Genomic DNA, 27,443 nt, shown 5'->3' with positions numbered 1-27,443 from the left:
ACAAGGGTCGGATATCGGGTTTTGGCTAACTGGGGAGCCTCATAATCATCAACTTGTATTACTCTTTATTCGCATGATTAGATGATGCAGCAGGCTCCTCAATGTTTTTTTCTGCATGGAAACTTCTTTATTTCACGTACACACACATACAAACACAACTCGTTAACTTAAAAAGCGGCTTTTCTTTACATGGCATTTCCATGAGCTTCCTCTTCCTCTTTTTGCTGATGGCGTGACACATCAGCAATGTGCTTTCCAAAATACCATCATCAATAATAGGAACGCCCACGATGTTAGGCTAAAATTTGCAAATTGTTGAAAAATCGCCAGAATGTTGCCTGCTTGTTTATCGGAATCGTGCTTGTAAAATTAAGACAAAACTTCCTAAAGCCATTTCAGGTAAAATTACTCAACGCAGTGAAAATTTATTAAACTCATGTACTTTTGGACTCTGTAAAGTAATTCAACGATGTTAGCCCATTCAGATATCTTTTGCATGCCGGGAAATTACGTGCAGAAAAACGATTCTTTATTTTTTATCTGGATTACCCTGTAGTTTAAATCAAGGTATATAGAACAAGCGAAATGCGCTTTGACAGCTCTGCCAAAAATATATTGCACACATACAAAAACATTACACCTCTCATGACCGGGTCTGTCCAACTGTTTCGTGGTATGTTTACCAATTTGTGGAAACTGGCGAATGCTCAAAAAAAAATCAAATTGGTTCTATTTCATCGGGTGATGAGCTGCAATTATTTGTTTTAGTAAGTATGTTTTGTTGTACCATTTCGATTGGATCTAGTTAAAAATCGATCTGCTTATCGTTTTGAATGATAATTTCTGAATTGAGGTTCTTTAGCATAGACCTGGACTGAACGAAGAGATTATTCTATATGACGTGCGAAAACTTCTTCGATCGTCGCCGTGGAAGGTTTTGGAGCATTCAGCTTGTAGATCTTATAATTGAGCATGCTAGCAAACGCACACCAGGCAAAATATGGAATGAAGAGGTACCCCGCGAGCTTATTAATCTCGTAGAAAGCACATCCAGTCGCTGCTACCGTTCCAGTTAGGGCTAAAATTTCAACCAGGCTCTTAAAAGGGAAGGAAAGATAAAATCAGTTATGTCAAGTAAAAGGACAATAACGCATAGTAATTTTACCCATTTCAAGTCATGCTTTACGAAAAAGATAGGCGTCCAAGCCCAATTGAGGGCTAGCTGGGTAGCATAGAGCATCAGTGGAATTCGTGCTGGGCCACTAAAACCGCCGCCCGTTTTCCAAACTAAGAAGGATGCGTATCCCATACCAGTGTAGAGTGATATCCATACCGGAGCGAACAGCCAATTTGGTGGCCGAAATGATGGAAAATTGAGCTGATTGTACCATCCAGTAATCTGCATACGGGTTAATTTCCCATTCACGAAACCACCAACGTGAGGCAGAATAACAGCACCAGCGATCTTTACTATTTCACTTTTGCTGTGCATGATTCTAGTTTTAGTCATGAAGTTAACTAAATCGATGGTTTTTTACCACTGAAAACATCCAATTCACACACTGGCTGCACGTTATTACCAAGTGAACTTAGTCAAATGATAACATGAGATAAAACGAAGTAAATAAGGAATCTGCTCGTGCAACGTGCACTAAACCTTCACCTGTTGTATGCTTGGTAATGACTTGACTAGTGTTGGGCGGATCGGATCGGATCGGATTCTGGGATTGGATCTGTTATCCGGGTTCCGCCGTGCACCAACCAGCCGCGAAGGTTGCTGGTCTCCCGGTGCCGCCAGACTCCGAGCAACAAGATTGCCCGCCGATTGTCGCCGCTCTACGGTGTCTTCACCGACAGGGTTCGCGCTTCGCAGCGACTGCCTTCCAGCTAGTTGCCCCAAGCTTGCGGGGGCCTATGGGGACGGAAGGGGAACCCTGGCAAATGTCGAACACAGCAGGTCGGAACGCTCGGGATGAGCTCCTTGGTTGCGAAGGATAGGAGAGTGACCACCGCCTGAACGCCGACTAGTGTCCAAACAAAATTACCTTTGGTAGGGTTTCGTCTGGATTAGAGGGTTTACGAGGATTGCGAAAGATTTCGGTTAAAATAGTTAGCTGCACTCAATTTCTCCTTGCTACTGATAAAAGTTTTATTTTCTAAACTTAGTCATTATTTCTAAACATGTTGTTTTAGTGATGTTTATCTCTTACATAAAGGAAAAACATTTTCCTTCCTGTCTTCCTTCTTAATTATTTCGAGTTGATTAATTCGGCAAAATAGTCCTAACTCCTGACAATTACAGGATTTGAACTTACATATCCCTAGCGCTAGGCTCGCTCGCTTTGTTGTGCCTACGCACTTCCGATGCAGTAGGCTCGCTAAGTAACGTATAGTAGATGCGTGAGTAGTCGTTCGCACCTGTTCCTTTCGCCCGCATCCACTCACGCATCCTTTCGCATGTTCGCTTACATCGTTAAGCCACGCCCTTATGAGTAACGCGCTTAATAGTTAGCCTGAGCGACAGGATCCTTCATTGGATCAATCCGGATTCGATCCCAAATCCAGGATCCTCTGGATTGGAATCCCAAACAGTCCTTTTCGATCCGGATCTGTTATGACGGGAACCCTGGGATCGGAATCCAAAACAAGAGTGCGGATTCGGATCCTTCAGGATCCGGATTCGTCAATACGAGAATCCGGGATCGAAATCCAAAACAATAGTCCAGATCCCGGATCCGGAGCTGTCATGATTGGAATCTGGGATTGTGATAGGGATTGTTTTCGAATGCGGATATTTTGTTATTTATTGCTCTTTTATTCTGTGAACGCTCTTCTATTCTTTTTCCATGTGAACGCATTTTCTCTAAGGTAGAGCAAATTTATACGGACAGAAGAAATAGGCTGCTCCCCGAAAAACTGAATGAAATGTTATTTCTAAAGCATAATTTAAGCGAGGAAGATATAGAAATAATTGGATATTTTTATTTGGATTTGGATTTTCATAGCTTTGGTTTGTATTTTTTTAAATTATTGCATTTGGTTTAAAACATATCAATAAAAAAATCACATAATGTATTTGGTGACCTTGATTTCTTGGTGGGTGTGATTCTGCTTCGATGTAATATTGGTTAGGTTTAAAATTCATAAATTTAACCCATTTTTTAATTCAAGAAAAACATGTCGTATTAGCATATCCACTATGCATATCTTTGTTTACAAAGCAAAGAGTTTTTTTATGGTCATAAAAAATCTAGTAGGATTCGGATCGGATTCGAAGGATCGATCCCAAGGCGGATCCGGATCGGTCGGATCGAATCCCACATGGGAGCGATTTTTCCCATCACTAGTTTGCTATGATGACTGTGTTGTTTGCACTGCGTTTGTACACCATTGGCTCATCCATGCTAGTGTAGGTGAATGCGAATACACACCAATGTTAAAAATTTAGGAAGAAAAAATTGTTGGTCAAGGTATATACCTAATAATAATTCATACACCTTGGTTGTTGGCCACATAATTCAGAAGCTTCGACAATCACCCTGTACATACTTGATTGCATGCAATTTAGTTAAAGAATAAAAAAACTATAGGAAATTTTATAAAATTGCCACACTATAGTGTTGGCCGTTAACGAATTAATTAATTCTCATTCGAACCTAACAAAATAGTTCCGATGCTTTGCGTTGCGTTCTTCGTCTAAGGTCCGGCTTGGTTCGTGGGTTTCGTACTTAAAAAAAATAGAAGTATGAATAGATGGCTGCTCACTCGCTCACTTATCTTCAGTGCTCCCAGCGCTCACATGTAAATTCACATGCTCTGCCAAGAATGATTTTCATACAGAATAATATGAATAACAGGACGTCTCAAAATAATTGTTCTAACATTTTTTCTCTGGTAGGCCGTTACGCCATGTATTATTATGTCCATTAGACTAGATCGATTTCGGAATGCATATAAATTTCGAAATCTCCGATTCCACATAATCGAGAAATATATTTCACGAGTGACGGCAAACAACATGAATGGTAAATCGGTACAATAATATGAGCAGTATTTACACAAAATGTAGCAATTCCAATGTTATCTGTTGAAGCACCTAAAATACGCGTCATAAATTGCCCCATCGCTCTAGAATATGTTATACGCTACAGCCAGCCTAATTCAATCTGGCCCCTGCTGCCTCGGCGATGAAGAAGGTCATTTAGTTATGTGCGTCCAGCGATAGGAATGGATTCTTTTCCTCGACAAAGTGAAACGCTTCACGAATGCGGGGTGTAAGCAGCAGCTGTAGAAACTCCGACTGCTCGTTCGGCAAAAGCTTTATCAACTCAATAGAAGCAACGATAAGCTGTCTTAAGGCAGATGTTTTATGCGATACGTCTTTTTGGATACTGAGTGCACGCTGTTGTTCAATTTCCGGCGGTATTGATTGTTTCTGTCGCTCACTATCCGTTGCGGTCGTTGCTGGTTGATTTTCGCATTTCGTCGCATTTTTCAACGCATGCGGCTGTTCAGTTTGGTCCGGTTGTTGTTGATTCAGTGGCTCAAACTCCTTTGCCTGTTCTTGCGTTGGCTGTCCGTTAGTGTTCGGCAAGTAGCAGGGATGGTGCGGGTGTGATAAAATTTTCGTGTCTCTTCTAGTGGGAATGCCCACAATTTCTCCTTCGTAACCAGCCTTTCTGCCAGCTTCGTTAGCTTGTTTCAATCCCGATGGCTGGAGTCCGCTGTCTTCGCTTGTTTGGTCCGCATAGTATACGATGCCTGGTTCAGTGCAATCGCGATTCTCGCCGAATTGATTGTCCAATTCTTCAGAAACTTCCGAATATTTAAGCGGCTTGCGAGTAAGGTTGCGTTCGCGATCACTTTCAAGGTGTTGTATGAAGTGGTCTGCGATCATCTCCCATAAATCTCGCAATGCAAATAGATAGTGGATGCATTTCTCGTCGCCCTTCGGATATAATCCGGACGAGTACTGGTCGCAACACGAACTGAGCAGATATCGAACGTCCTCGGCAGTGAGGTTATGTATGCGCACGTTGTTCAGATACATGTCCACCAGTGCCATGTAGTGAATTATCCATGATGAGTTCATCTGTTTGTACAGATTGGCGGCATAATCTATACCAGACACTTTCTGTATCAGGAACTTCAACCCGGGCCGCGTATCAAACTCGACTGCGGCAATCAGAAACTGCCGCAAAGCACGCAACAATATCTCTCTGCTATTCTGTCCGAGGTAGAATAGTGTTTTCGACCCATTGGAACTGTTTTGTGGAGTCGCGCCTGAACCGCCGGAGGAAGTCTCTGCTCCGCTGGTATAGAAACAGGTGTTGAGCTCGCTCGGCACATTGGACAGACCGCTCAATAAAATATTTGCAATCAACTGCAACAACATCTGGCTGGCAAGCATACCAACAATCAAATTGCGATATGGAATGCGAATTATGTAGCAGTCTACTGCTAGGCCATACGACGAAGGTATCCCGGACGCATGGGAAGATCCTGCGTTGGCGGTAGTTACCGACGGTGTAATCCCTCCACTACACTGCAAGGGGTACAGCAAAAACGAGTAAGATCTGTCTTCTTGTGGTCCTGCAAGGTTACGCCCACTAAGCGCATCTCGCTGAGTGTCCATCAGGAACACCTGCTGCGCCAAGGAATGAATCCTCTGCAGTTCCTCAGGTGTACTGTCCCGTCGGGCAGCTACCTTCACGTTTGCGCAATCTCCATAGAAACTGTTCGAGTTGCGATTGAACGCAAATATTAGCTGTTTCAGTGGCGCCATCGAAACTGTGCTTGCCCGATGGATGGCGGATGCGATAATTACCCACTGGTCTTCATCAAACATATAGCCAGCGGAGAATATGATGTGTTTCATGCATGACACACCGACCCTTGCGATTGTTTCTTGTGACTGGGCGGAACATTCGATTAGCACCAGCAATAGCTGCTTGAGCGCTAATATGGCTGAGCTGGGAAGCCGAAACGACGAGAACGCCTTGCCAGCTGTTTGCTCATCGTCGTGGGATTTGCTTTGACGCTGGTACTTGCCATCTGTCGATCCGCGTAAGTTCGACCTGGTGGCAGTAGATGGTGGCGATGTAGTAAGCGTGTTGTGACCGAGCAATGTCTCGCTACCAATCACAACTCGATCACCCAACGTTTCGAGCGATTGTGATTTCGCGAGAAAGTCTACCACCAGATCAGTAGTCATGCAGCAGCAATGCTTAAAATTTTTATCTATCAGTATCCAGTTTTTCTGCGCCTTATTCACGTACCGCAACCAGTCCTGAATCATCGGTATCAGCAGGTGATTGATGCAGTAGAAACCGAACTCCACGCCCGGGCTGATCATGAGTGCCTTGAACAGTTTAAATATCGACTGCAGTATTGGCGATTGGTGTGCGATTGGGCACACGATCAGTGAGTTTGTGAGACCATCCAAGAGGAGAAACCACACCTTCAGCACACCGCTCGGTCGGTCAAGGTCGTCTATTTTCCTAATCGACTCCTTGTCGATGTGCAGCGAGCGGTAACTGATCATACACTGTTCGTTCGTGTTTTGCAGATAGTCCTGCCCAAAGAACGTAAAATTTTCCATCGAGTTTGGTATGTTCGCGTCAATGATGTGCGTATAGGTGATGCCTTTGATTTTGTAGGTGGAGTGCAAATTGGGACACTGTGGCATGTTGTACATAAAGTCTAATATGGTCGCACAGCGCTCAAGAAACTTGAGTGCATCGTACAGAAAGTCGCCGGAGCGCATCGTTAGCGATATGTCTTCCGAACCCGTTGTCGGATATTGGCCGTGGTCGGCTGCCGATGGTCCACTGCCAGAGATCTCCAGATACGACAGCAGACAGAGGATGCAGTCGAGTCCCGCATTGGCAAATACCAGCATGTTGTCCGTTTCGAGAAACACGCGAAAGATGTCGATGATATTGGATAAATGGACCGGCCGGTTACGGGCGGTACGCAGCGTACCGAAAAGAGGCCTCCACCCGGACCGTATCTCAGTGCGGTGTGCTTCCACAATCTCATACAGACAGGCTACGATTTGATCCTGAACATCAATGTCGCAGGAGTCCATACTAAGCAAATTTTCAAACGGTTTAAGCAACGCCTCGTTGAAATGAAAGTGTGGCAACTCTGTCTGCTCAACCAGCAGCGCTGTTATTATATCGTGAATGTACTCAATTGCACGCTTCGAGATACTACGATCCTTGTGACAGGCGGCCTGGAATAGAAGATTTGAAGATACAATCAATACAAGAACGTCACGGTTTTATCAGAATACTTACATCCATCAGGTGTGGCCCAGTAATTGCCCAAACCTTGAGCACATGCAACAGTGGACGTGGACCTCGGAATACCTTTAACGTTACATCTCCGACTCGATGCAACAATAACGACAGTGGCAACGAGTCATTCTTTATTTTCCACGGTCGTCCGAGCCACCAGGACTTTTTACCTTTCTTGAGCGACGTACTGCGATAGAGCTGCTCCCTTGATGCTTTGCATAAACTCCTAAGGAACTGTTGTAGGGCGGGCAAGCTGAGGCGTTCTGCGGCCTCCGAAAACAATACGTCCGCTTGGTGTGACAGTGCGCACAGCATTTTGGCGGTGTCTGGCTGCGTCAGGTTTACCGCATCGTTTCCTGAGTACGCCTTCAATATGGTGATAACGTTAATGTTGGCATTTGTGTTCGGTGCCTGCAGAAAGCTGTAGACGTCGACGCTGCAAAGAAGTACACAAAAAGTCATTAAACATTGTATTAAATAGGTCAAGCTATGGTAGCCTACCATGTTTCATCCTCGTCAACAGAGTACAATGAAAGGTGCTGCCGGTCTGACTGTGCTTCGCTCTTGCCGTACTGCTGATCCGACGCGTCTTTACATTGCCCGACGCCCGAAGCGTTGCCAACGTTAGTGTTATTGTTTTGCGAACTGAACAGATCATGCTCGAGCTGGGTAACGTGTCGGCACACTGAGAACACTGGCAACCAGCAGTCGGCACTATGCGAACCCAACTCGAGCCCTCCCGACAACACTACATCCATAGACAGCGCGTGGCTGGCCGGAATTTTGGGGCCCGCGTTCTGGCATACGTTCGAGGCGATAAGATTGATAATTTTCCCCGCCAAGTGCTGCAGGCTGAGCGCATTGCTAAGGGTTGCTGCCGCGTGGAGTCCATCCAGGCTCAGCGCGTATAATGTTTCTCCCGAACCACGCGTTTCCTTGCGTACACGAAGCGTCTTCTTAGACAGCTTCACTAGACGAGTCGTGGGTGAGCCGTCTACCTCGCCTAATCCCGCCGTCAACACCGCCACCATCGAATCCCAGCAGCAGGTTAGTAGACGACGAGCGATCTTGCGGGCTGCTCGTTGTTTGGGCGTCTGTTCGCTGTGTATCCGTACGACCGATTGTAGCCGCTGCCAGTCAGATAGCATCTGTGTGGGGCCGGTACCGCCTGCATCATGCAGCATGTCGAGCAACGCGCAATGCGTGCCCGTCTGATCACCGGCACGTAGCGTGATGCTTAACGCTTGCAGCGGATTCGCTGCCAGGATGCACTGGTAAAGCTCGCGAAGCCAGGCAGCTGACAGGTATACGAGTATACCAGAATTCTGCACCGACGTTACAAACTGCTGCTCGGTGAGTGGAATCGCTGCCGGCTTTGGGCCGTCACTGCATCCACCACCACCATCATCGGCATAATGGCCACCGCTGACAAGCTGCAGGGCCAGCAGCAGTGCCGAATAGGTGGCCAGATAGATGCCGTCGGCGTTGAGCGCTGTGAGCGCACCGTAATCGCCGTCACCGCGCGTAGCACTATTACGTTGGCAAACACGCGACGCAAACTCCTGAACTGCTTCATCAATCTCGATCGAAGTCTTGAGCCGCAGTAAAGATGATACAAGCTCACCTGCCAGAATGCCAGCAAAATCTCTCGCGTGTTGCCTATCACAATCACCATCAGAGCGGCCACTCGAGCCTGAGTCGTCTATGTGCGCCCACAGCCAGTTGCCTTGGCTTGTTTTAGACGACACATCATCACCGGACGAATGTGTCTCGTCCTCTGGGCCCTCGGTATCACCAGAGCCAACCGAACCCAGCTCCGGATCAATTGTGCCCTGCTCTAGTGGACCATCCGCATCCGACTCGGACGATGATTCAAAGCCACTCTGTCGCAGTTCGGCCACCGCGTCCCGATACGGTGGTGGTAAACGGGTCATCGATTGGTACGTGAGTGGACCGGTGTAGTCCGCATCTGACAGTGAGATATAACGTTCGTTCACTGTTTCTGCAATTCGATCGCCGATTAGCGTTTCATCAAAATTGCCAGATGAAAGAATCTGCAGACTTTCCAGCAGGGCTACCACACACTCCACACTTGAGCTGAGTGCACCGTACACCGAGGCACTACCATGATGCCATGCTGCCGCACACTCCTCCATTGCGTCAATTAACCTGCGTGTATGCGTGGAAAGAAGAGAGAGATACAATAGAAAACATTTGACAGGTGCTGCAACACTACACCGAAGGTGTCAAAGACGTACAGTCGGAATAGTGCCATATCGTCGCTGCTGCTCTGGGTCTTGTCCGGGTAGAGAATAATGGCGAGATCAATAAGCCGTTCGGGTGATTTAAAGATTTCTCGCGCATAGCGCAATGGTTCCGCCCTGTTACTCGGCACTGGCAGCAAGAGCATTCGATGGAACAATGCCTCGAGCATTGGCCTTAAGCTACCCTGTGCACCTGCTATCCGCAGTAACTGAATGCTGGTCAAATAGATACAGCGAGCCTGCGGACCATCCAAGCCTGGCCTTGTAAAGAATCCTCGATTCTCGCTTTCAATCAGATGAATCGCATCCCTGAAATTGGAAATTGTGAAAAAAACACAATATAATGCCATTGAATTGACAGCAAACAATCAGTATGTCTGCCTACCGATAAGTGAATTTCTTGTCCTTGTTCACACGCCCAGGCGAACCCATGGTTGCGGCCAAGGTGGGGCAGAATTTTTGCCACAGAAATGCAGTAAAGTGTGGATTTGCGTGCACATCTGACGGCAACGATACCACCAGCGTTAGGATGCACTCCATGAGGTACAGCGAGCTGTTCGGTGCACTTTCGTTCGCCTTGGTGTTACCGTTGGCCGGTTCCACCAGTCTGCTGCACAGCCACTGCATTACCGGTATCACCTCGTTGTACACAGCCGCCGCCATGCCAAGGCTGATGATGCCGGTCGGATCTAGGCGTACGATCTCTTCCGCCTCGTCCTTCAAGAAGGCGCAGAACGTGCGCAAACATTGGCTGCCGGCGGCCAACGAGGCTGCCTTAACCGCACGTGAACCATTTTCCCAACATTCGCCACACTTGGACAACATTTCGATCAGCAGCCGACCGTTGAGCGTGCAGGTCTGCGAGCAGGCCATCGCCAGGATTAGTCGCAGTACGTTCACCACCGTATCCTCGTTCGCGATCGTGGACAGACTGGATGTAGCACGCAGCAGCTGGGCCGGCAGCCACAGTGAGTCATCTTCCGGTTCCAATCCAATAAAAAACCGCTCCTCCCGGATAATGCGCTACAATATGGTAGAAGATAGTACAAAGGAAGTAGAACACTGATGCGGTGCATTATGCACCTACGGCACTTACATGCAACCCGTTCAGTCCGTAGGTAATAAATTTGGGTCGTTTTGTCTCCAACGCCATTTGCAGTGCCGTGAAGCAAACGGAGCGCAACTCATAGGATGGGTCCCGGTGCATACCATGCTGGCGGGATAGTTTCTCTGCAAATGCAACGAAAAGCAGCGGAGCTTGGCAGTGTTTGTGCGAATATCGATTGTATCGTGCCTGCAGTGCAGCGCGTGACGCCATAAGAATGTGCTAGGCGCATTATACCTACCGTGTGCGATTTGTGCAGCTTGTTTCAGATTTTGCAGCTTGCTTCCTATCGCTTCCTTCACTATCGACATTAGCAACTCTTCCATCGCGTGTATTATCAAATTTTCACCGCAAGATAATGTAACATACGTTACACACAAATTAGGTTTCTAGCTAACACCCCCGAAACGATATCATTTACACCACGAAACTGGCTCTGAGCTATTTCATTAAGCGTGATGATGGTTATCTAGGAATAAACAACCGATGGAATCATTACAATCAAGTGAAGAAACATCACGATGGAACAAAAAACAAGATTAACGTGAGCATTGAATATTTTAAGCCTGTTTTTACCTATAGCTCGTGTAGGAATTATGCAGTTACCAGATGTAATCTGAAGATGTTAACAATGTTGAATGATGTATGTTTGATGTTGAACTGCAGCTGAAGGACTGTTTTGATACATTCATATGTTAACACAGATTTGCAATTAATTCTACCATATTTTTAACCAACTCGAATGTTCACAAGCACTTCGTATACGACGCCAGACCGTCAAATTGTCATCATATGGTCAAAAGCTTAACTAGACAAAGCAGCTGTGTGGAATGTTGTACAAGGCTTGCGAAAAAACCCTTAACATATTTGATCGTAGCTGATACCTTTTTAATAACTTCCTACTTTAAATGCTAATATTTTACAAAGAGCAACGAATAACACTGTTACTTCCTTTCCGATTACGCGCACATAAACTAAAAGATGTAAACGGTCTCTGTTTCGATTTTTTGCTTTCGTCCGAAAAGCAATGCTGAGCAAGGCGCATGCCTGTAACGAAATGCAATGTAAAATCGATTAATTTTTTGACAACGAACATATTGCTACCGGTGTAGGGTTTGTTGCAAATTAACGTGGGTGGAATATATATATAGATTATATGTTCTAACAATTTACAAAAAGTGTCATTTATATCATTTGATAGCTGTAAAAATGGTGGAACATGTTCTTAAGAGGAGAATGGGCTACTACATATATGAGTGTACATATATAATAACACTAACACGTTATTTTACACGTACATAACAATTTTCTTTAAACGATATATATATATTTCACTAGATTAGTCCACGAACGCCTACGAAACACAATTGAATAAAAGTTAGTTTTTTTTTACTAAAATTGCCAGTTTTTTATTCATTCTGATGTTTGGCATATTATAGTGGAACAAATTTATTTTATCACGTTGCTGTTGAAGCTTCCATTCTTCTTTCTTTTTGTCCATTTCATCCTGCTCAACTTTTGTTACTTTATTTATGTATTAAACATCCAAGATTCGAAGCTCAAGAATGTTGTCATGATTTAGCTGAATCGGACACACTGAAATTGAGTGAAAACACTCGGAAAGTACGTAATGTTAGTGAACGTAATGAAAATATTGAATGCTGGGAATGAAGTTGAATCTGTGGCTTTAAAATATAAACGAAATTGCACTAGGATTCGACTTACGCGGATTTCTCTCAGGTTATAGCGGTCCACCCGGTATATGATGGCCCGGTGGCATGATGGTAGTGGCGCCAGTCTTCGCACGAACGGACTGGACCAAAATCCCATCCGGACTAATCCCCCGTAGCAAGGCCTGACTATTCGGCGTTACCTATAAGTCTAGTAGGCCAGAAATGGCAGATCGGTTACGCCAAGAAGAGAGAGAAAGAGAAAGAGCGGTCCATTATAATAGCGTATCTCAATTACTACCTGTATTTATTTTCTACTGTCAATTTCTATTTATAGCTTAACATATTGTTACAATGCTATTCAATTTTTAGCTTTACCAGATGCTGTTCATTATTTGATTATTAGTATTCCTAAATTGCTAAAAAAAACTACAATACGTGTAATTATTCATGAAATTTCGAAATTTGTAGGACTCCCCATAAGAAAATTGTTGCAAAGCAAATGTGCTTAAATCAAATGAAAACGAAGTAGACGTCAGGATGAATCGTAAGTTTGACACCTCTGCTCTATAATCACCTTGACCAGCTGTCAAAACAGCTATCGAGCTCCGGTAATATTTATTCCATCTGTTTTGTGCAAAATAGTTCATTACATTCGGTTGTTTCTCAAATTATTAAAAACTATTATCGTAAAGACCGTGAACTACTAGTTGGATAATCACTTTAGATTCAAGAACATGAAATACCATTCATAAATGTACTTAATCATGCGACAAAATGAAAATGTACGGCTATGTTGATACAATAGTTTAGTTACATCTACGAATGTTTTCGAAACGTTCTACACGTTTGCAAGGATCTAATACTAATCCCTTCGTACCATTTTAGCAACAACAACTTAACACGGATAAGTATTTGAGTCCTAAACCTCAGCGAAAGTGTTTCACCCGTAAGAAACGGCAAGCTAACGACGACCATCGTTTATCAGTGCAGTGCGGACCAGCACAGACGACTGAAGCGAAAAGAGAGCGATTATCTTGAATGAGCCAACGTATATCCTTCGGTTATAGCATCCTATCAGACCCAAAATTACCAAATGATGGACTCGGAAAACATTCGCGTTGCTTTGGAAAATGTCGAATCGTTTCTTTTGAAATTTACCTCACAATCAACAACGCTGTTGGATGCAATGTGTGGGGCTGCTACGATATTGAAGCAGACCGATACACGCAGTTTTAATTCACTGTGGTAAGACAGCAGCAGAAAAATGCTATATTGACGTGCAGTAACACTCCATCCAATTTCTTTACTTCTAGCACGGGTACATATGAGCTGCTGTCCTCAATCGCTGCGGTGACACAGCAGCAGACCAATTCTGAATTGACGCATAATAACATTCCATCGAATTTCCCGGGTATATATGATCTTCCGTCCACTATAGCGATTGAGCTTCGTCATGCAGCCGAGACGGCAGATAGCAAGCAGTTTTTCATCTGCTCCCAGAAAATGTAAGTTTGTTTTCATTCTGGTTTGATTGCATATAGCTTATAGCATAGTCATATTTCTTAGCAAAACATCGTCGTGCATTCAGCAAATGCTTATGGAAGAAGCAAAACAGGCCCGTCGGAAAATTGATTCTTTAGCGCTACGCAATACTACATCGCTGGAACGTCTACGGTTGCAAAAGCTTAATATGTATCTAGAGCAAGCGTTTAACATATTATATATGTTAAATCTTCAATTACACGAAATACAACTGACTGCCAATGCACTCTTCGTTCATGGCTTAAAGGAAGATAAACCACATCTGCAGGAAATACAGGAAATGGATGGATTAAAGGATGCAATTGCACGCTTCGTATCAATTGTGTCGACCAAAAATTTTAGGTCAACCTTCACCACTACATTATGATAACAAATATAATGTTGATAGTGGTTTAAATTGCGAAGGTATGTTGAATTTAGTTTTATAATAAAATATAACATTTTCATTGCAGAACGCTAATGAATGCAGTAAAAATAATTAGCAATAAATAGTGTCAGAAATGCTTCATATTTGTATATGGAAAAACAAAACATTTTGCCTTATTGCATCTTTGCTTGAGTAGTAAAATGGAAGTGTATTGGTTGTTCACATTACAACAATTTGTTTAAAATAGCTACATAGTGATAGTGAACCGCAAACTTCCGTTCCTAAATTCAAACTTGTATTATCCAGTCCAGCGTCGGTATTACTCTTATCAGAATCGCGAAAACAAATGGAGCCCTTGTAAAATGCGTGGATTGTAAAAAGAGCATAAACTGCGAGCACTGGCGAACTCGAGAACCCACTGTTACAGCTATGGTCACGTCACATTTATTATAATATAGTACACTCCTATAGGAATACATTATTCAGAGAGAGTTGTAACATTTTCTTTTAAGATTTATTGGATTTTATGTTTTACGGAGTTCGTCGGGAGTCTCAACAATCGAAAATCTAAATTTGAGTTAATAGGCGTTATTTAAAGGTTTTAATACAGCTTGATCTGTAATATATCACGTACTGTTGAACAAGCTTATCATGTGGTCAGGACGTTAGAGAAATGTTATACTCTCTATCTCTTGTACATTTTTAAGTTGTCCTCTCACCCTTTTCTGTTATTTTTCCTCTTGTTTTGTAAGCTTCCGTATCCTTTTGAAAGTTAGAATGGACTAAAGCTCTTAATGGCGCTTACACTGCTCTCCAACATGTACTATATCTCGCAAAGCTTTTTCATAGAATGAAATGAGTAAAGTCCTTTTGCTGGGAAAACACATTCCTCAACCGATGGCTGAGTTTATTCACTTAGATTTTAACCACCGAAGGAACATACTCACTTCCTGTTTTTCACTCTCACTCTCTTTTCCGCTCTCTCTCTCATACTCTCTCCTGCTTGGTAATGAAATATTTCTCCACAAATTTGGGTAAGCTTGAAGTCGCTCGGTGGCGCTTTCAGTTGACTTGCATTCCTAGTTCAAAGTGAACGTGCGTATTCCGTCTCGCTTTGAAAGTGCTTTTTACCGGACGGACCAGTGGAGTGGTCCCGGACCATCTACACACAAAACGTGTCCCATCGGAACCCCTCTGCATTGCTTTATTGTGATAGACTTCAGGTGGTCTTTTGTAGTGGGTCCAAAGAGCCTGTCCAAAAGAGCAAAATCTCAGGAGTAGAAGATAACACACGAAAGGCAAACGGCTCGTACAAGTGTCTTGTGCACCAATCACATGATCTGTCTCTTCGGAGCGTCGTGCAACAGCCGCAGGGAAATGGGTAATTGTTTAACTTCTTAGCTAGTCCGCCAGCTATCAAACGTATGAGCATGAATTTCAATCAACCCAAATCGCTACTAGAATCGATGTAAAGCGTTTCACCCACAGCGGAAGGACGAAGTCACGCATTTTGTCATTCGATTTCATGCGTTCTTCGGGGTATGAAGGAGTGACGGTGTTGTGTTATGTAATAATAATCCTAGCATTTTCATTCGCTCACTAGTCGCGATATAATGTAAGCACATTTCAGGAACAAAATTTTAGATTCGCACATTTGTTCTTTCGTTTGTTCCGTTGCCGAACTTTTGGAGCTTCCAATCTGTCAGTACGATGAGTGGGAGGATGTCGCATGTTTGGTTGCATGATATCTAAACCGATCATCCAGCGTTTAATGTATTGATTTTTCTACACCTAGCACACGTACGATAATCCCTCTTCTGTGTATGATTTGGCGTAGTATGTAAGGAGAAGTGATGGTTCGTATAAAACGGTGTGCTACTGGTAAAAGCTGGCTGCACTTATTTCTCTTCGTCGATAAAAAGCTGATGGGTTTTCAGATTGGAGTTTGTCTCCATTGCACCCGTGGAAGTAACCTGGCGTGCATCATTATAGAATAGTTGATGCACTAAAGAATACGCCTTTCATTTTACTTAAATGTTTGATAAATGAAAATTTTATAACATTTTACGTCCTTCGTAAACAGAAACCCTGTAACGCAGGGTGTAAAAAAAATAGTTGTATTGAACAGAATTGCAAATGCACGTGTTGGAGAGCTTCTATCTATGTCACGTGGTGTTTTGCTGCGTCAATGTTCAAAGCATGGCCATTAAGTAAACTCTCGAAAAGCAAAGCTAAACTGCATGGAGAAGCATAAACACAACGGAAACGTTGTCCCTATCGGCAATGTGCGTGCACAACCTCGCGTTCAAGATTCTGTCTAGTTACCGTTCACGCTGGTTGTCATGTTTCGTGTTTCGTTGTCCCTTTGCTCTTTCTTGGTTCGAATGTGTTTTCTTTCTTCCTTTCTTTGTTATTTTTCGTCACAATACCTATTTCGTGTTTTTTTTTCGAAAATCTGCACTACTTTCAACTCACACTGCACTGCATCCGCATCTGCTAAAACCCCACAAGCAGACTCTTAACCGGTGGAGCAGTCTACTGGTGAAGCACATCATGCACAAATAGCCCGCGCACATACCTAGCCCGTTCGCGTTTTCACAACCCATATCCATAAGGCGGAAATCATCTCCGAACAACACGGCACATACCAGAGCAGCACGCCTTCGCGGACATACACACGCAACCGTGCAGGAACCAGGTGGATAGCTATTTGAGGTAGCCCATCTGTGACAGAGACTAATAAAACACAAACTAATCGTGCGAGGTATTGTACCTTCGACCTGAGCGTAAAAGCATTGCCCCATTCGATATCTTTATTCCGCACTCCCGGCCCAGCTTACATTCGCTTCTTGGTGCTGTTGGTGATAGTGCTGGTGGCACGGTAGTTGTGCCCGTCCGTGGTGTGGTGGTAATGGCCAACACTGCACATCTGTTCCGCAGGCAGAGTTCTCGCGATTTGATCCAGCAGGCAACTGTGCGCAGCTTAGATGAACTCGAACTGAGAGTAGGTATTGATGCGGTTCAAACACAGCTTGAATTCTAATGTTCACATTCCACCTTACACAGGAGCTACGCAGTCGGTTGGTACGGGCAGAGAACGGATCGCAAAATGTGGTATATGGTGCGACGAACCAGGCGTTCATCAGCGATGATGATCCACCGATGGGCCGTATACTGGACATTGGACCATCGGCGACGGGTACACACGGCAAGGACACTCGCAAGCTCAACATGCAGACATCGATCGTATCGCAACAGCAAGAACCAGCCATCATCGAACGGCCAGAAGACGAACGAGAAAGCTGGGACAGCAAGTGGACGTTCCTGCTCGCTACCATTGGGTACAGGCTAAGCTGACTCTTTAGTGACAATCATTTATATGCTAACGCTAGGCACACATTTCTTATATCCTTATCCGCTTCAGATACGCCGTCGGTCTAGGAAACGTTTGGCGGTTTCCGTATCTGGCGCAGAAAAATGGTGGCGGTGCTTTCCTGGTGCCGTACTTCGTCATGTTGCTGTTGCAGGGGCTGCCCATCTTCTACCTTGAGCTGGCGATCGGACAGCGGCTCCGCAAGGGTGCGATCGGTGTGTGGCACGAGGTGTCAGCGTACCTCGGTGGTATTGGCATCTCTTCCGCCTTCGTAAGCTATATTGTGGCACTGTATTACAACACCATCATCGCCTGGTGCTTGATCTATCTGCTTCACAGCTTCGAAACACCGCTACCGTGGGCCGAATGTCCGAAGCGGTTGTTTAAAAATTTTACGTATGACATCGAACCGGAATGTGTGGTATCTTCGCCAACCAAGTACTACTGGTACCGGGAAACGCTGCAGGTTTCACCGAACGTTAACGAGCCCGAGCAGATCAACTACACCGTTGCTCTAGCACTCATCACCGCGTGGTCGCTTGTTTACCTGTGTATGGTGCAGGGCATTACTGAGTCGAGTAAGATAGTGTACATAACTGCTATATTCCCGTACGTTGTACTCATCATATTCTTCTTTCGTGGCATCACACTCAAGGGTAAGCCAAGTGATAGAAAGCACTTCCTTTTCCTTGCTAATTAAAATCTTGTCTCTTCAGGAGCATCTGACGGCATCGCACATCTATTCACGCCACGCTGGGAATCAATTCTGGAGCCAGTCGTTTGGTTAGAGGCCGGCACGCAAATCTTCTTCTCACTCGGACTTGCGTTCGGGGGTCTAATTGCGTTCAGCTCGTACAATCCCGCAAACAACAACTGCTACCGCGATGCGCTGGTTGTTTCCATCACCAATTGCTCCACGTCTATGTTTGCGGGCGTGGTTGTGTTTTCAGTGATCGGTTTTAAGGTAGGGGTCAAACACAACGATCTACACAAAACGATCCATTTATCAACGTCTTCATTAAACTACACCATTGTAGGCTACTTCAATATATGACAGTTGCATCGAGGAGCGAACCGAGATGATGCGCCAAAACAAATCGCAGAGTTTGTTGCCTGTGTGTGATCTACAAAAAGAATTGGAAAATGTAAATCTCCTTTACTGTTATGCACAGTTCCATCGTATTTGATTGATTTTCTAATTACCATTTAACTTTCGCGTTCTTACGCTTCATAACAGAGTGCTTCTGGTACCGGTCTGGCGTTTATCATCTTCACCGAAGCCATCAATCAGTTTCCTGCGGCGCAATTGTGGGCAGTACTGTTCTTCCTAATGCTTTTCACGCTCGGCATCGATTCACAATTTGGCACACTAGAGGGTGTCAGTACATCGCTGATGGACATGAAATTGTTTCCCAACGTACCAAAAGAAATGATTACCGGGGTAATATGCGTGGCGCACCACAAAGATAATTGATGCAGTTAATAATTAACGTTCGGTTTTTGGCAGGGTTTGTGCATATCGTGCTGCGTCCTATCAATGTGCTTTGCTAACGGCGCCGGTAGCTACATCTTTCAACTGATGGATAGCTTTGCTGGAAGCTACACCTTGCTCATCATTGCGTTCTTTGAATGCATTGGTGTCAGCTATATCTATGGACTTAAAAGGTTAGTAACTGCAACTGAAATTTACCAACCAACCAACTGTGACTAAGCGGTTACATATTCTAGGTTCGCGGATGACATTGAGTTGATGACAGGTGCTCGACCTAGTCTTTACTGGATGCTATGCTGGAAGTATATATCCCCCATCGCAATGATTACCATTTTGGTCGCTTCATTTCTGGAACTTGCCTCCGAAGGCAGCAGCTATCCAGGGTGGAATGCACTCACTGGTACAACCGATCGGCTGGAGTGGCCTCACTGGTGCATTATGGTGGCAATTTTGCTCATACTTGTGTCCATTTTGTGGATTCCTGGGGTGGCCATCTTACGGTAGATATACGATAGAAGCAGGTTGATGCGTTTAAGAATTTTTTTATATTAAATTAGCTGTTTCTTCTGGAACAGGCTATGTGGTATCAACGTTATCGAGGATAGTGAGCCGGCTTGGTTCCCGTCGGCCGAGCTACGCGACGTGCACGGTATCGTGCCGCACGAACCTACCGATATCGAGATCTCGTTATTTTGTATACGCACAGACGGCTCTGAAGGACTTTGCTGCCCAACTTACGGCCCCCGCGAACAGCCACTCGACGAGGAGGAGTAAAGGCTATGTTTGGTTGTGGACGACGGCAACGGTGTTTGTAAAAACAAAGCAACAAACCAAGCATTATCATCTTACCAAAAATAACCTACACAAACGTTACAGGTCCGATGCTTCCCGTCTTTGCCCATTGTTAAGTTGACAGAGGATGCATGCAACCTACCATATAAAACGCTAAACAAAGACATAAATGCATCCACGTTCACACGAAGGAAACATCCAAATTATACATACAACATTATCTAGACACAGCTACTCATAGCTTAAATGGTTCGAAAGTTTCAAAAGCCATCATATGCTATGTTAAGTATAAATGTTCGAATTTAGTGTTTAAACGTAAAACGTAAAGATAACAACCGTAAAACAAAATAACAAGACAACAGAAGAAAAAAAACACACAATCAAATGCCCAGAACAGTGCAAAGCGCTTCCCGGAGCAAGGGAAAAGCGTAAATAAGCGTAAATGACAAGACTTGAAAATTATACAAAAAAAAAACAAATTATCATCAATTAACACAGCTAGTCCACCATGTTGTCGCTGACCTACCGACTTTAGCATATCAATGTGTTCCCAATCGACGGTTATTTATTGTTGGGATGTTCTTACCAAAAACCACACAACAACGTAATTAAAAACAATAATGAAAACTAAAATGTCCAAGCCCTCCGCTTGTAATAGCTGATTTGACGAGAAACGCAGGATAAAGTCCCCTGTTTGAATTCTGACAATAACCTTTTGCCTGGACTACTGCTGTCGGTTAACGCTATCAGGTGCGCGATACGCCTAGGTGTCATGATCCATGGGCGTTCGTTGTTTCAGTACATGAGTAGATACGACAATAACGTGCAACTATGACTAATAACATATATACAAATATATATCTAGTGTGGCGTATGGCGGGATAGAAAGCAACACCTATCAAAGAACCTTGATTGCAGAATGCAGTATATATATATATATATACAAATATATATCAATCTCATTCCCGTAGCCACGTATGTCTGTACATATACCAATTAATAATAAAGGAAGACGTTGTAGAGTGGGTTTAAGGTGTTGTCAAACAAGATCAACCTTGATCGTATAATCAAACGAATTGTAACGGATTCACCTTTGTTTTACATAAATGAAGTAGTTTTATGTTTTCTTTCTTACGAAACATTATTTTACAGACAACAAACGTTACGCTTACAACACTATTTTACTGAGGTATGATACACGATTTTTCTTTTTCACGTATTATTCATCAGCGTGCGCTTACTAGGCGTTATTCCGAGGCCCATCTTGTGGCTCAAACCCGAATGATCCTCTGGCACACGTTCCATGACCTCTCGGTAGATCGCACTTATACATCGACCGCTCGTCAGCGGTGAGTTCCTTTGGCAGATCTACCGAGAACAGGTTGGGCCAATAGTATTAGCATTATTTATTTGGTTCCGTTTCGATTTCAACAGTTGCGTCTTCTCGGTCAGTGTTTCGATCGCTTGAGCACTTATTGTGTTTTAGCATCTTTCTATGTTTTTTGGAACGAATGTGTATCTGCCATTGATACTCGCCTACGAAAACACGTTGACAGGATTCACACCGGAATGTGCGTTCTTTGTGCAGTCGTTCGTGTTGATATTCCATTTTTGGTACGCACGGAAACGGCGAAGGTTCGCCTGCTAATGCGGCATCAATGATAGCAAATGCATTTTCCGAGACTTGCACCTTCCAGTGACTGATTTCAGTAGTGTCTAGCGCATAAATCGGTGGCACTTCGCGTCCAGTATCGCACAAAAATCGATTTCGGATCCATTGCAGCTGTCGGCGTGCGTAACGGCGTGTTACCAGTTTTAGGTATTCAAGGCAAACGTCTAGCTGATCCAGTCCTGCTGGTTTAGGACCGCGCAATTCTTGTGCCGCGCTACGATATTCCAGTAACTCATGATCCATTTCGAGACCGTAACGATCCAGGTACTTTACGAACTCCTTAAAACCGATGCTCTGTAAAATGCCTCGATGATATTCGCATGCGCTGCAAAAGGTAGGGTGGTTTCTATCAACATATAATTATACTTTATTTAAACCTAAGCTGAACACACTGAATCAAAACTAGCTGTGGGATGCTAGAGATGCGTACCACAACAAGAATAAGTGAGGAATGATTGAAAGCCAGCGGACACTGTTGATTGAATTGGGAATAAAGAAGGTTGTGCATGTTACTGTAAAAGAGTGTGTTATCCGTTTTGGGTGGAAATACAGAATATCACACTAGCCTAAACCCAACATTAAGCTTAACAGCTTCGGGATTCGGGATTCATTAAACAATGAATCGGGATGAAAATATAACTGAGTCGCACGAAAGTTGACATCGAGCTTGAGGCCTGTTGCAGCAACGGCAGTGTGCCATATTGTATATGGTGAAGTCAAATTGGATATGGTAAGATAAAAGGAATACTAACTTGTATGGTTTGACATACGATTCGTAAAATGTTCGTATCTCCGGGAGTAGTCCCTGTGCAACCATACTATCCACTCTTTCATCCAAACGGCGGTTTAGTGTTTCCTAAAAAAAAAGATAAAACTGAGTTTAATCTACATGTCTTCTGCATCTTTTTTTTCTTGGCATCTCACGACCTACTCGGTGATGTATGCCATTTCTGGCCTATTAGACTTATTTTGCCACATAGCCGAATAGTATTTGATACGGAGGAACGCTCCTGATGGGATTTTATCTCGGTTTTGTTGTGTGGGCGCAAGGTCGCTAGCCACTACATCATCAGGCCGCCCGCTCTATGTATATGTTCGTTAAAAAGATTCTAACCTGTTCACACCGTAACCAAATAATGACTACGTTCCGATAGCGTAGGGGACCGCCCAGATTGCAGGAACCCGGCGCTGCACGTTGCTCCGCTAGTTCTTGACTCATTGTGCGTTGTCCACCGAACTCTATGTACACTTCGAGGGCTCTGGAAAGTTAAAATTAAAAAAAGTATACAGTAGAAATTGTTTCACATAAACTTAATTTGCATGTGTTCTTGAATAAAGACCATTGAAAACTGATGTGACTGCATGCAATAACGTGCTCAGACCTCAGACCCTACCTATACACGAGAGACATGCCGTGGTAGTTACTTTTAACGCAATGTTGCATAATGCATGTTGTGTCTGTCTCCTATCATAGTTTGGTCTCGAAGCATTCGCCTTTAACCCAAACAACAATTTTATATTTGCTTATTGCAAAATTCTAAGGTACGCTTAGAGTCAACTTCCCTCAATGATTACTTGCTTGCAAGTATATATACCCCCAGTACAGGTACGATTCTATACAGTTTCGGTCTAGAAGTTTCGAACATTGAAGCTATGACAAGAATCAGCAAAAGATACATCGGGTTGGTATGCATGGTGGCTACAACTGTGGTTACAGCATCGCAAAGATACCATGACTGCGTTCAGAAGAAGAACATTGTCCAAGCGCAGGAGGAGTGCGTGCGCTATCTCGGTACACCGTGTGCTAGGTTGGCCGTCTACAACGACTACATCTATCCAAACGACACCGAAACGCAGTGCATGGTGCGCTGCATGGGCATAAACCTAGGTTGGTGGAATGACAACCAAGGAGTACAGGAACCGGCCATTCGCAACTTCTTCCATCCGGATCCGGACGACTCGCAGTATGACCGTCGTACCTACCACTGCCTGAAGTCTCAACGTCTGGACAACCCGACCTCGCACGATGATGTGTGCAATCGAGCGTATGAATCCTTCCGGTGTTATTACGAACAATACGGCAACATCGTAACAACACCCCAGTTTGTTCCACTCAATCCGCTGCAGTTGACGGACGTCATATTAGAGTGTACCAATATCCTGCAGTTTCCCGGCATAAAATCAGATTCATGCGCTGGAGATATAAAGCCGTCAGAGCGAGATGTTGGTTGCTTGGCACGATGCTTTTTGATGAGAACTGGGTTGTACAGCGATCAACACGGACCTCATCTTGATAGACTGTACGTGCAATGTAACAATTATGCGAATGAAACCAGCTTCCGTGAATTCACCAGCAACTGCTACCAGCAACTAAAAACTGAATGTCAGGATGAGTGTATTTTGGCGGGCCGCTTCTTAAAAGAATGTTTCCACGAAGGTGGCATACTATCTGCATTATCTCCCCTAACTGCATTAACTAGTCTATTAGGGGTTGCATCTAGAACAATTACATTAACAATATCGTTAATGATTTAGGTTTTAATGCACGGTTCAACAGCGCACATGATTTTGGTTCAAATCACGATTATACTGCTATATATTTATTGGCTATTTAGCGATAGAAAATTCAAGAGCCTGCTTTAAGGACAGACAAGTAAGGTAAGCAGTCATTATTGAACAATTTAAATTAACTTAAATCAATCGATCAATCAAGCACAAATTTTAATGATTCAAATGGTATCAACACAATAAACATTCTTTCACCACTATGTGCAGTATACGATTCATTTCTTTCGACGCACAACGATATTTCACCACGCACTTGCCACTATATGTGAGTTAATGCTGTTTCATTGGTGGACTTATTGCTGCTCCTATAGATACTCCTGACTTCCTCTCCACCAACTGCTTTTGTGTTCCTTCCCGATGCCACCAGGCGGCAGTTTTTTACGTAATATATAGTGGATACGCGTAATAATCCACTTCTACGCTGCTCTAGATGGTTCAACCCATTTCTTGGTTTTCCCATTCCTTTAATTGCTATTCGCCCCCCAACTCTTTTCGGTCCCTCATTTTAATTGCGTTAATTTCAATAATCTAGTGTTGTGCTTAATGAATATTTTGCGAAGAATCATTCGTATGAATCTTTAACGAGGAGTCATTCAAATCATGAGTCGATTCTCAAAGGATTCATGAATCCTCGAGATTCATTCCATTCCACATAGGAATGTTCCCGTACGGGAGAGGAAACACATTTCATTCGTTACGCCTTCTTCGAAATTTTAGGTAGCCAACGAGAGAAGGGGCGGCCTAGTGGCCTTATGGTAACGGCCCGGTCTTCACACGAACGGACCGGACGAAAATCCCATCCGGATTATTTGGTGGAGGTGGTAAAATAATAAGTCTACTAACCCAGAAATAACAGGTAACCTAGTAGAGGTCGTTATGGCAAAAAAGAGAGAGAGAGAATGAAATATTGAATTAAGCAGATCCGAAGGCAGCAACTACAACACCCTTCTAACAAATATATATACTTAAAACAACGGTCGCAATATGCCCACTTTCATTGGGTAAGATACCAGTCGGATATTAGTATTATTCGTACGTCCCAAAATTAAAAAAAAAATCCAGCTTTTACTGACACATAGAGCTCATTATATGCAGCAGAAATTACTATCGATTCAGTCTATCGATCAAGAATAACGGTTGCAATCACACTGGAAGATAGCTTCATAAACACAGATAAACATGACAGTTAACAACTGTTTAACAACAACATCAACACGAGTACTATAAGAGCAAGTATGCAGTGATACAAAAATCAATGAAATTATTTGTCAAATGCTTTTATTGATTGAGCTGGAAACCATGCCGTACAGTTTGCTAACTGTTTTTCTTACCGTCCATAACAACGGTGGAGCGGGCAAGTCTTACCCTTGGTACAGTAGCAGACGGGCTGACCAAGGAAGTTCTTGGCTGCGTCGACGAACACGGTGTGGAGCAGGTACTCTAGACCGCGAGACTCTCCGAAGCAGGCTTGGAATGTATCGAAAGCCTGCTGGCAGACGGTCTTCTTACAGGCAAGCTTCTTCTGGTTCTGCAGACAGGCGACAGTCTGGGCATTGTTGGGGTTGAATACCTCCTCGTGGTACTGGTAGTAGAGACGCTCCAGATTTGCACCATCATCGACACTGTACAGTCCGCTGCGGGTCACAAATGCGTAGAAGAAGCACAGAGACTCCTCGCCGCTCGGGAAGCAACCTCCGGCCAGGTTCTGCAGAGTGCTCTGGGAGACTGCCAGCGCGCCAAATAGATCGTAAGCCACCTGCAAATCCTCCAGGTAGGTGTTGACCACGAACTGCGGGCACTCGCTCAGCGCACCGTAGTGCTGGTAGTAGCACTGGAACGCCTTGTACACTTGCGTGCAGAGGTCATCATCGCAGGTGTACAAGTTCTCGGCCAGACAAGCTTCGGTGCGCTCGACGTTGTGGAAATCATCCGGGTACGGTACGAAGTGTCCCTCCACCAAGTGTTTCTGCAGTCCCGTGGTGTGGTTCCAGAAGCGAAGGTTGAAGGCGACGCAACGCAGCAGACAGCGTACCTCCTCCACATCGGGGTAGCCCTCCTTCACGTAGCGCAGTAGATCGTCATGCTCTACACCCTGGTATTCAGCACACTCCTTCTGCGCCTGGTTGAAGCTTTTCTCCACCACGTAGTGCTGCAGTGCAGATTCTACGGAGACGGCTACTACCGACAGCAAGAGGACAGAAAGCGCAAACTTATTCATTGTTGCTCTAGTTAGTCGCTGTACACAATTCAGCTGGAACTGCATGTCTTTCTCGTTGTCGACGACACATTTATATACCGTAAAGGACCAGGCTAGGCATTGCTGTCATGCGTGCTCTTTAGCCAAATTGGTAAGTTGCTATCGCTTCCGTGGATTAACTATGTGACAGTAACAATAATAAGTGTTATCTATTTCACCGTTACTTGCAGGTAACAGTTACAAGAGAAAATGTGGATAGAAAATTAAGAGAACATTCACAATTCTGGTGTCGTACTGATTACATTCGTATTTTTTTTTTTGCAAAAAATCATGTCAGTTTTTCCTAGATGTAATAGATCCTGTGTATTACCTTTTACATGGCTTGGTTACATGCATGGCTAAGTTAAAGATTTATTGATCAAGGAATTTTTTTAAATGTAAAATTCAAACTACAATTTTTTATTTAAAAAATTTGGAAGTAAATTTTACTTTTGTAATTACTTTTTACTAGTAGTAACACAAGTACTAATACTAGTAGTTACGTTTTTAGTAATATTACATTCTAGCGCATTATTTTTTTGAATACTTTGAGTAATCATTGATTTGTTTATATATAGCTTATTGTTTTTAAATTGATTTTTATTAACATTTATTTTTTTGAAATACAAAAAATATACATCTACACTACAATTGCACACTTCTACTTAAAAAAAAAAGAAATAAGCTGTACATAGCAGTCATATTCTGCAGCTGGTATAGCGTCACCTTCGTATTATGTTTTTATTATTTATGTTGTTTATGGAACGCGACACTTTTTTAGAGTATTACCTAATAACATCACTTCACTGATTAACATTTCTTGCACATTTTTGGAATGTACCTGTAACCTGTAACGCTGAAGTTGATTTGAAAATAGGCAATATTATAAATATTTTTTAGAATTTGAACAGACCCAAGCACACATGTAAGATTCTTTAAGAGCTGTGCTAATTTGCTGATTAAAAATTCGAAATTGTAATATTAATTGATCTTGATTAATTCCCTCTCTTCTTGGCGTAACGACGTCTAAGGTTATACCTGCCATTTCTGGCTTTTCA

The 27,443-nt window shown here is 43.7% G+C and overlaps 6 protein-coding genes across 8 annotated transcripts in view; 2 read left to right on the top strand and 4 right to left on the bottom strand.

The window, feature by feature from the left end:
• Positions 1–145: 145 nt before the first annotated feature.
• On the bottom strand, positions 146–1,662 carry LOC128306809 (translocator protein). Its single transcript, XM_053044424.1, has 2 exons — positions 1,166–1,662; positions 146–1,097 (listed from the first exon to the last, which is right to left on the bottom strand). Exons 1-2 carry the CDS (start codon positions 1,508–1,510, stop codon positions 888–890), a joined length of 555 nt encoding a protein of 184 aa, XP_052900384.1. The 5' UTR covers positions 1,511–1,662; the 3' UTR covers positions 146–887.
• On the top strand, positions 711–14,794 carry LOC128306808 (uncharacterized). Of its 2 annotated transcripts, none has more exons than XM_053044423.1 (4): positions 711–767; positions 13,229–13,588; positions 13,657–13,848; positions 13,910–14,794. In XM_053044423.1, the coding sequence occupies exons 2-4, from the start codon at positions 13,437–13,439 to the stop codon at positions 14,250–14,252; spliced, it is 687 nt and encodes a 228-aa protein (XP_052900383.1). In that variant the 5' UTR covers positions 711–767; positions 13,229–13,436; the 3' UTR covers positions 14,253–14,794. The 2 variants fall into 2 exon arrangements, with proteins under 2 accessions (XP_052900383.1, XP_052900382.1); XM_053044422.1 differs by lacking the exon at positions 711–767 and adding an exon at positions 12,974–13,125.
• Positions 3,980–10,996, bottom strand: LOC128306807 (brefeldin A-inhibited guanine nucleotide-exchange protein 3). The gene is made up of 8 exons (XM_053044421.1): positions 10,912–10,996; positions 10,662–10,795; positions 9,951–10,588; positions 9,560–9,874; positions 7,803–9,470; positions 7,302–7,737; positions 5,545–7,237; positions 3,980–5,457 (listed from the first exon to the last, which is right to left on the bottom strand). The coding sequence occupies exons 1-8, from the start codon at positions 10,994–10,996 to the stop codon at positions 4,202–4,204; spliced, it is 6,225 nt and encodes a 2,074-aa protein (XP_052900381.1). The 3' UTR covers positions 3,980–4,201.
• Positions 14,795–16,930: 2,136 nt separating the features above from the next.
• LOC128306323 (sodium-dependent neutral amino acid transporter B(0)AT3) lies at positions 16,931–20,432 on the top strand. The gene is made up of 9 exons (XM_053043787.1): positions 16,931–17,256; positions 17,319–17,593; positions 17,677–18,281; positions 18,342–18,589; positions 18,663–18,770; positions 18,863–19,066; positions 19,133–19,290; positions 19,354–19,617; positions 19,693–20,432. The coding sequence occupies exons 1-9, from the start codon at positions 17,164–17,166 to the stop codon at positions 19,889–19,891; spliced, it is 2,154 nt and encodes a 717-aa protein (XP_052899747.1). The 5' UTR covers positions 16,931–17,163; the 3' UTR covers positions 19,892–20,432.
• A 308-nt stretch (positions 20,433–20,740) lies between these two features.
• LOC128306324 (tRNA dimethylallyltransferase) overlaps positions 20,741–27,443 on the bottom strand; it is a 49,331-nt gene continuing 42,628 nt past the window's right edge. Inside the window, exons 4-6 of one of the 2 annotated variants that reach the window (XM_053043789.1) lie at positions 22,696–22,840; positions 22,334–22,437; positions 20,741–21,906 (exon numbers count right to left, since the gene is read on the bottom strand). In XM_053043789.1, the coding sequence (XP_052899749.1) occupies positions 21,312–21,906; positions 22,334–22,437; positions 22,696–22,840 (844 nt within the window). In that variant the 3' untranslated portion in view covers positions 20,741–21,311. Of the gene's footprint in view, positions 21,928–22,333; positions 22,438–22,695; positions 22,841–27,443 lie in introns of both variants that reach the window. The other variant, XM_053043790.1, reaches the window with a different exon arrangement.
• On the bottom strand, positions 25,477–26,467 carry LOC128306325 (general odorant-binding protein 45-like). Its single transcript, XM_053043792.1, has one exon. The coding sequence runs from the start codon at positions 26,410–26,412 to the stop codon at positions 25,477–25,479; it is 936 nt and encodes a 311-aa protein (XP_052899752.1). The 5' UTR covers positions 26,413–26,467.

Source organism: Anopheles moucheti, chromosome X (genome assembly GCF_943734755.1).
Source record: "Anopheles moucheti chromosome X, idAnoMoucSN_F20_07, whole genome shotgun sequence".
In the NCBI taxonomy this organism is placed as follows: Eukaryota; Metazoa; Arthropoda; class Insecta; order Diptera; family Culicidae; genus Anopheles; species Anopheles moucheti.
This window is presented reverse-complemented; position numbering and strand designations above follow the sequence as displayed.

Bases quoted from the DNA above. Each gene is read 5' to 3' on its own strand.
- LOC128306807 (XM_053044421.1), bottom strand. From the start codon at position 10,996: ATGGAAGAGTTGCTAATGTCGATAGTGAAGGAAGCGATAGGAAGCAAG. The intron at 10,796-10,911 runs GTAGGTATAATG...TTGCATTTGCAG, and splicing joins AGCTGCACAAATCGCACACG to AGAAACTATCCCGCCAGCAT. The intron at 5,458-5,544 runs GTAGTGGAGGGA...ATGGCCTAGCAG, and splicing joins TTTGCTGTACCCCTTGCAGT to TAGACTGCTACATAATTCGC.
- LOC128306325 (XM_053043792.1), bottom strand. From the start codon at position 26,412: ATGCAGTTCCAGCTGAATTGTGTACAGCGACTAACTAGAGCAACAATG.
- LOC128306808 (XM_053044423.1), top strand. From the start codon at position 13,437: ATGATGGACTCGGAAAACATTCGCGTTGCTTTGGAAAATGTCGAATCG. The intron at 13,589-13,656 runs GTAAGACAGCAG...CTTTACTTCTAG, and splicing joins CGCAGTTTTAATTCACTGTG to CACGGGTACATATGAGCTGC. The intron at 13,849-13,909 runs GTAAGTTTGTTT...CATATTTCTTAG, and splicing joins TTCATCTGCTCCCAGAAAAT to CAAAACATCGTCGTGCATTC.
- LOC128306809 (XM_053044424.1), bottom strand. From the start codon at position 1,510: ATGACTAAAACTAGAATCATGCACAGCAAAAGTGAAATAGTAAAGATC. The intron at 1,098-1,165 runs GTAAAATTACTA...TTCCCTTTTAAG, and splicing joins TAAAGCATGACTTGAAATGG to AGCCTGGTTGAAATTTTAGC.
- LOC128306323 (XM_053043787.1), top strand. From the start codon at position 17,164: ATGGCCAACACTGCACATCTGTTCCGCAGGCAGAGTTCTCGCGATTTG. The intron at 17,257-17,318 runs GTAGGTATTGAT...CACCTTACACAG, and splicing joins TAGATGAACTCGAACTGAGA to GAGCTACGCAGTCGGTTGGT. The intron at 18,282-18,341 runs GTAAGCCAAGTG...TTGTCTCTTCAG, and splicing joins TCGTGGCATCACACTCAAGG to GAGCATCTGACGGCATCGCA.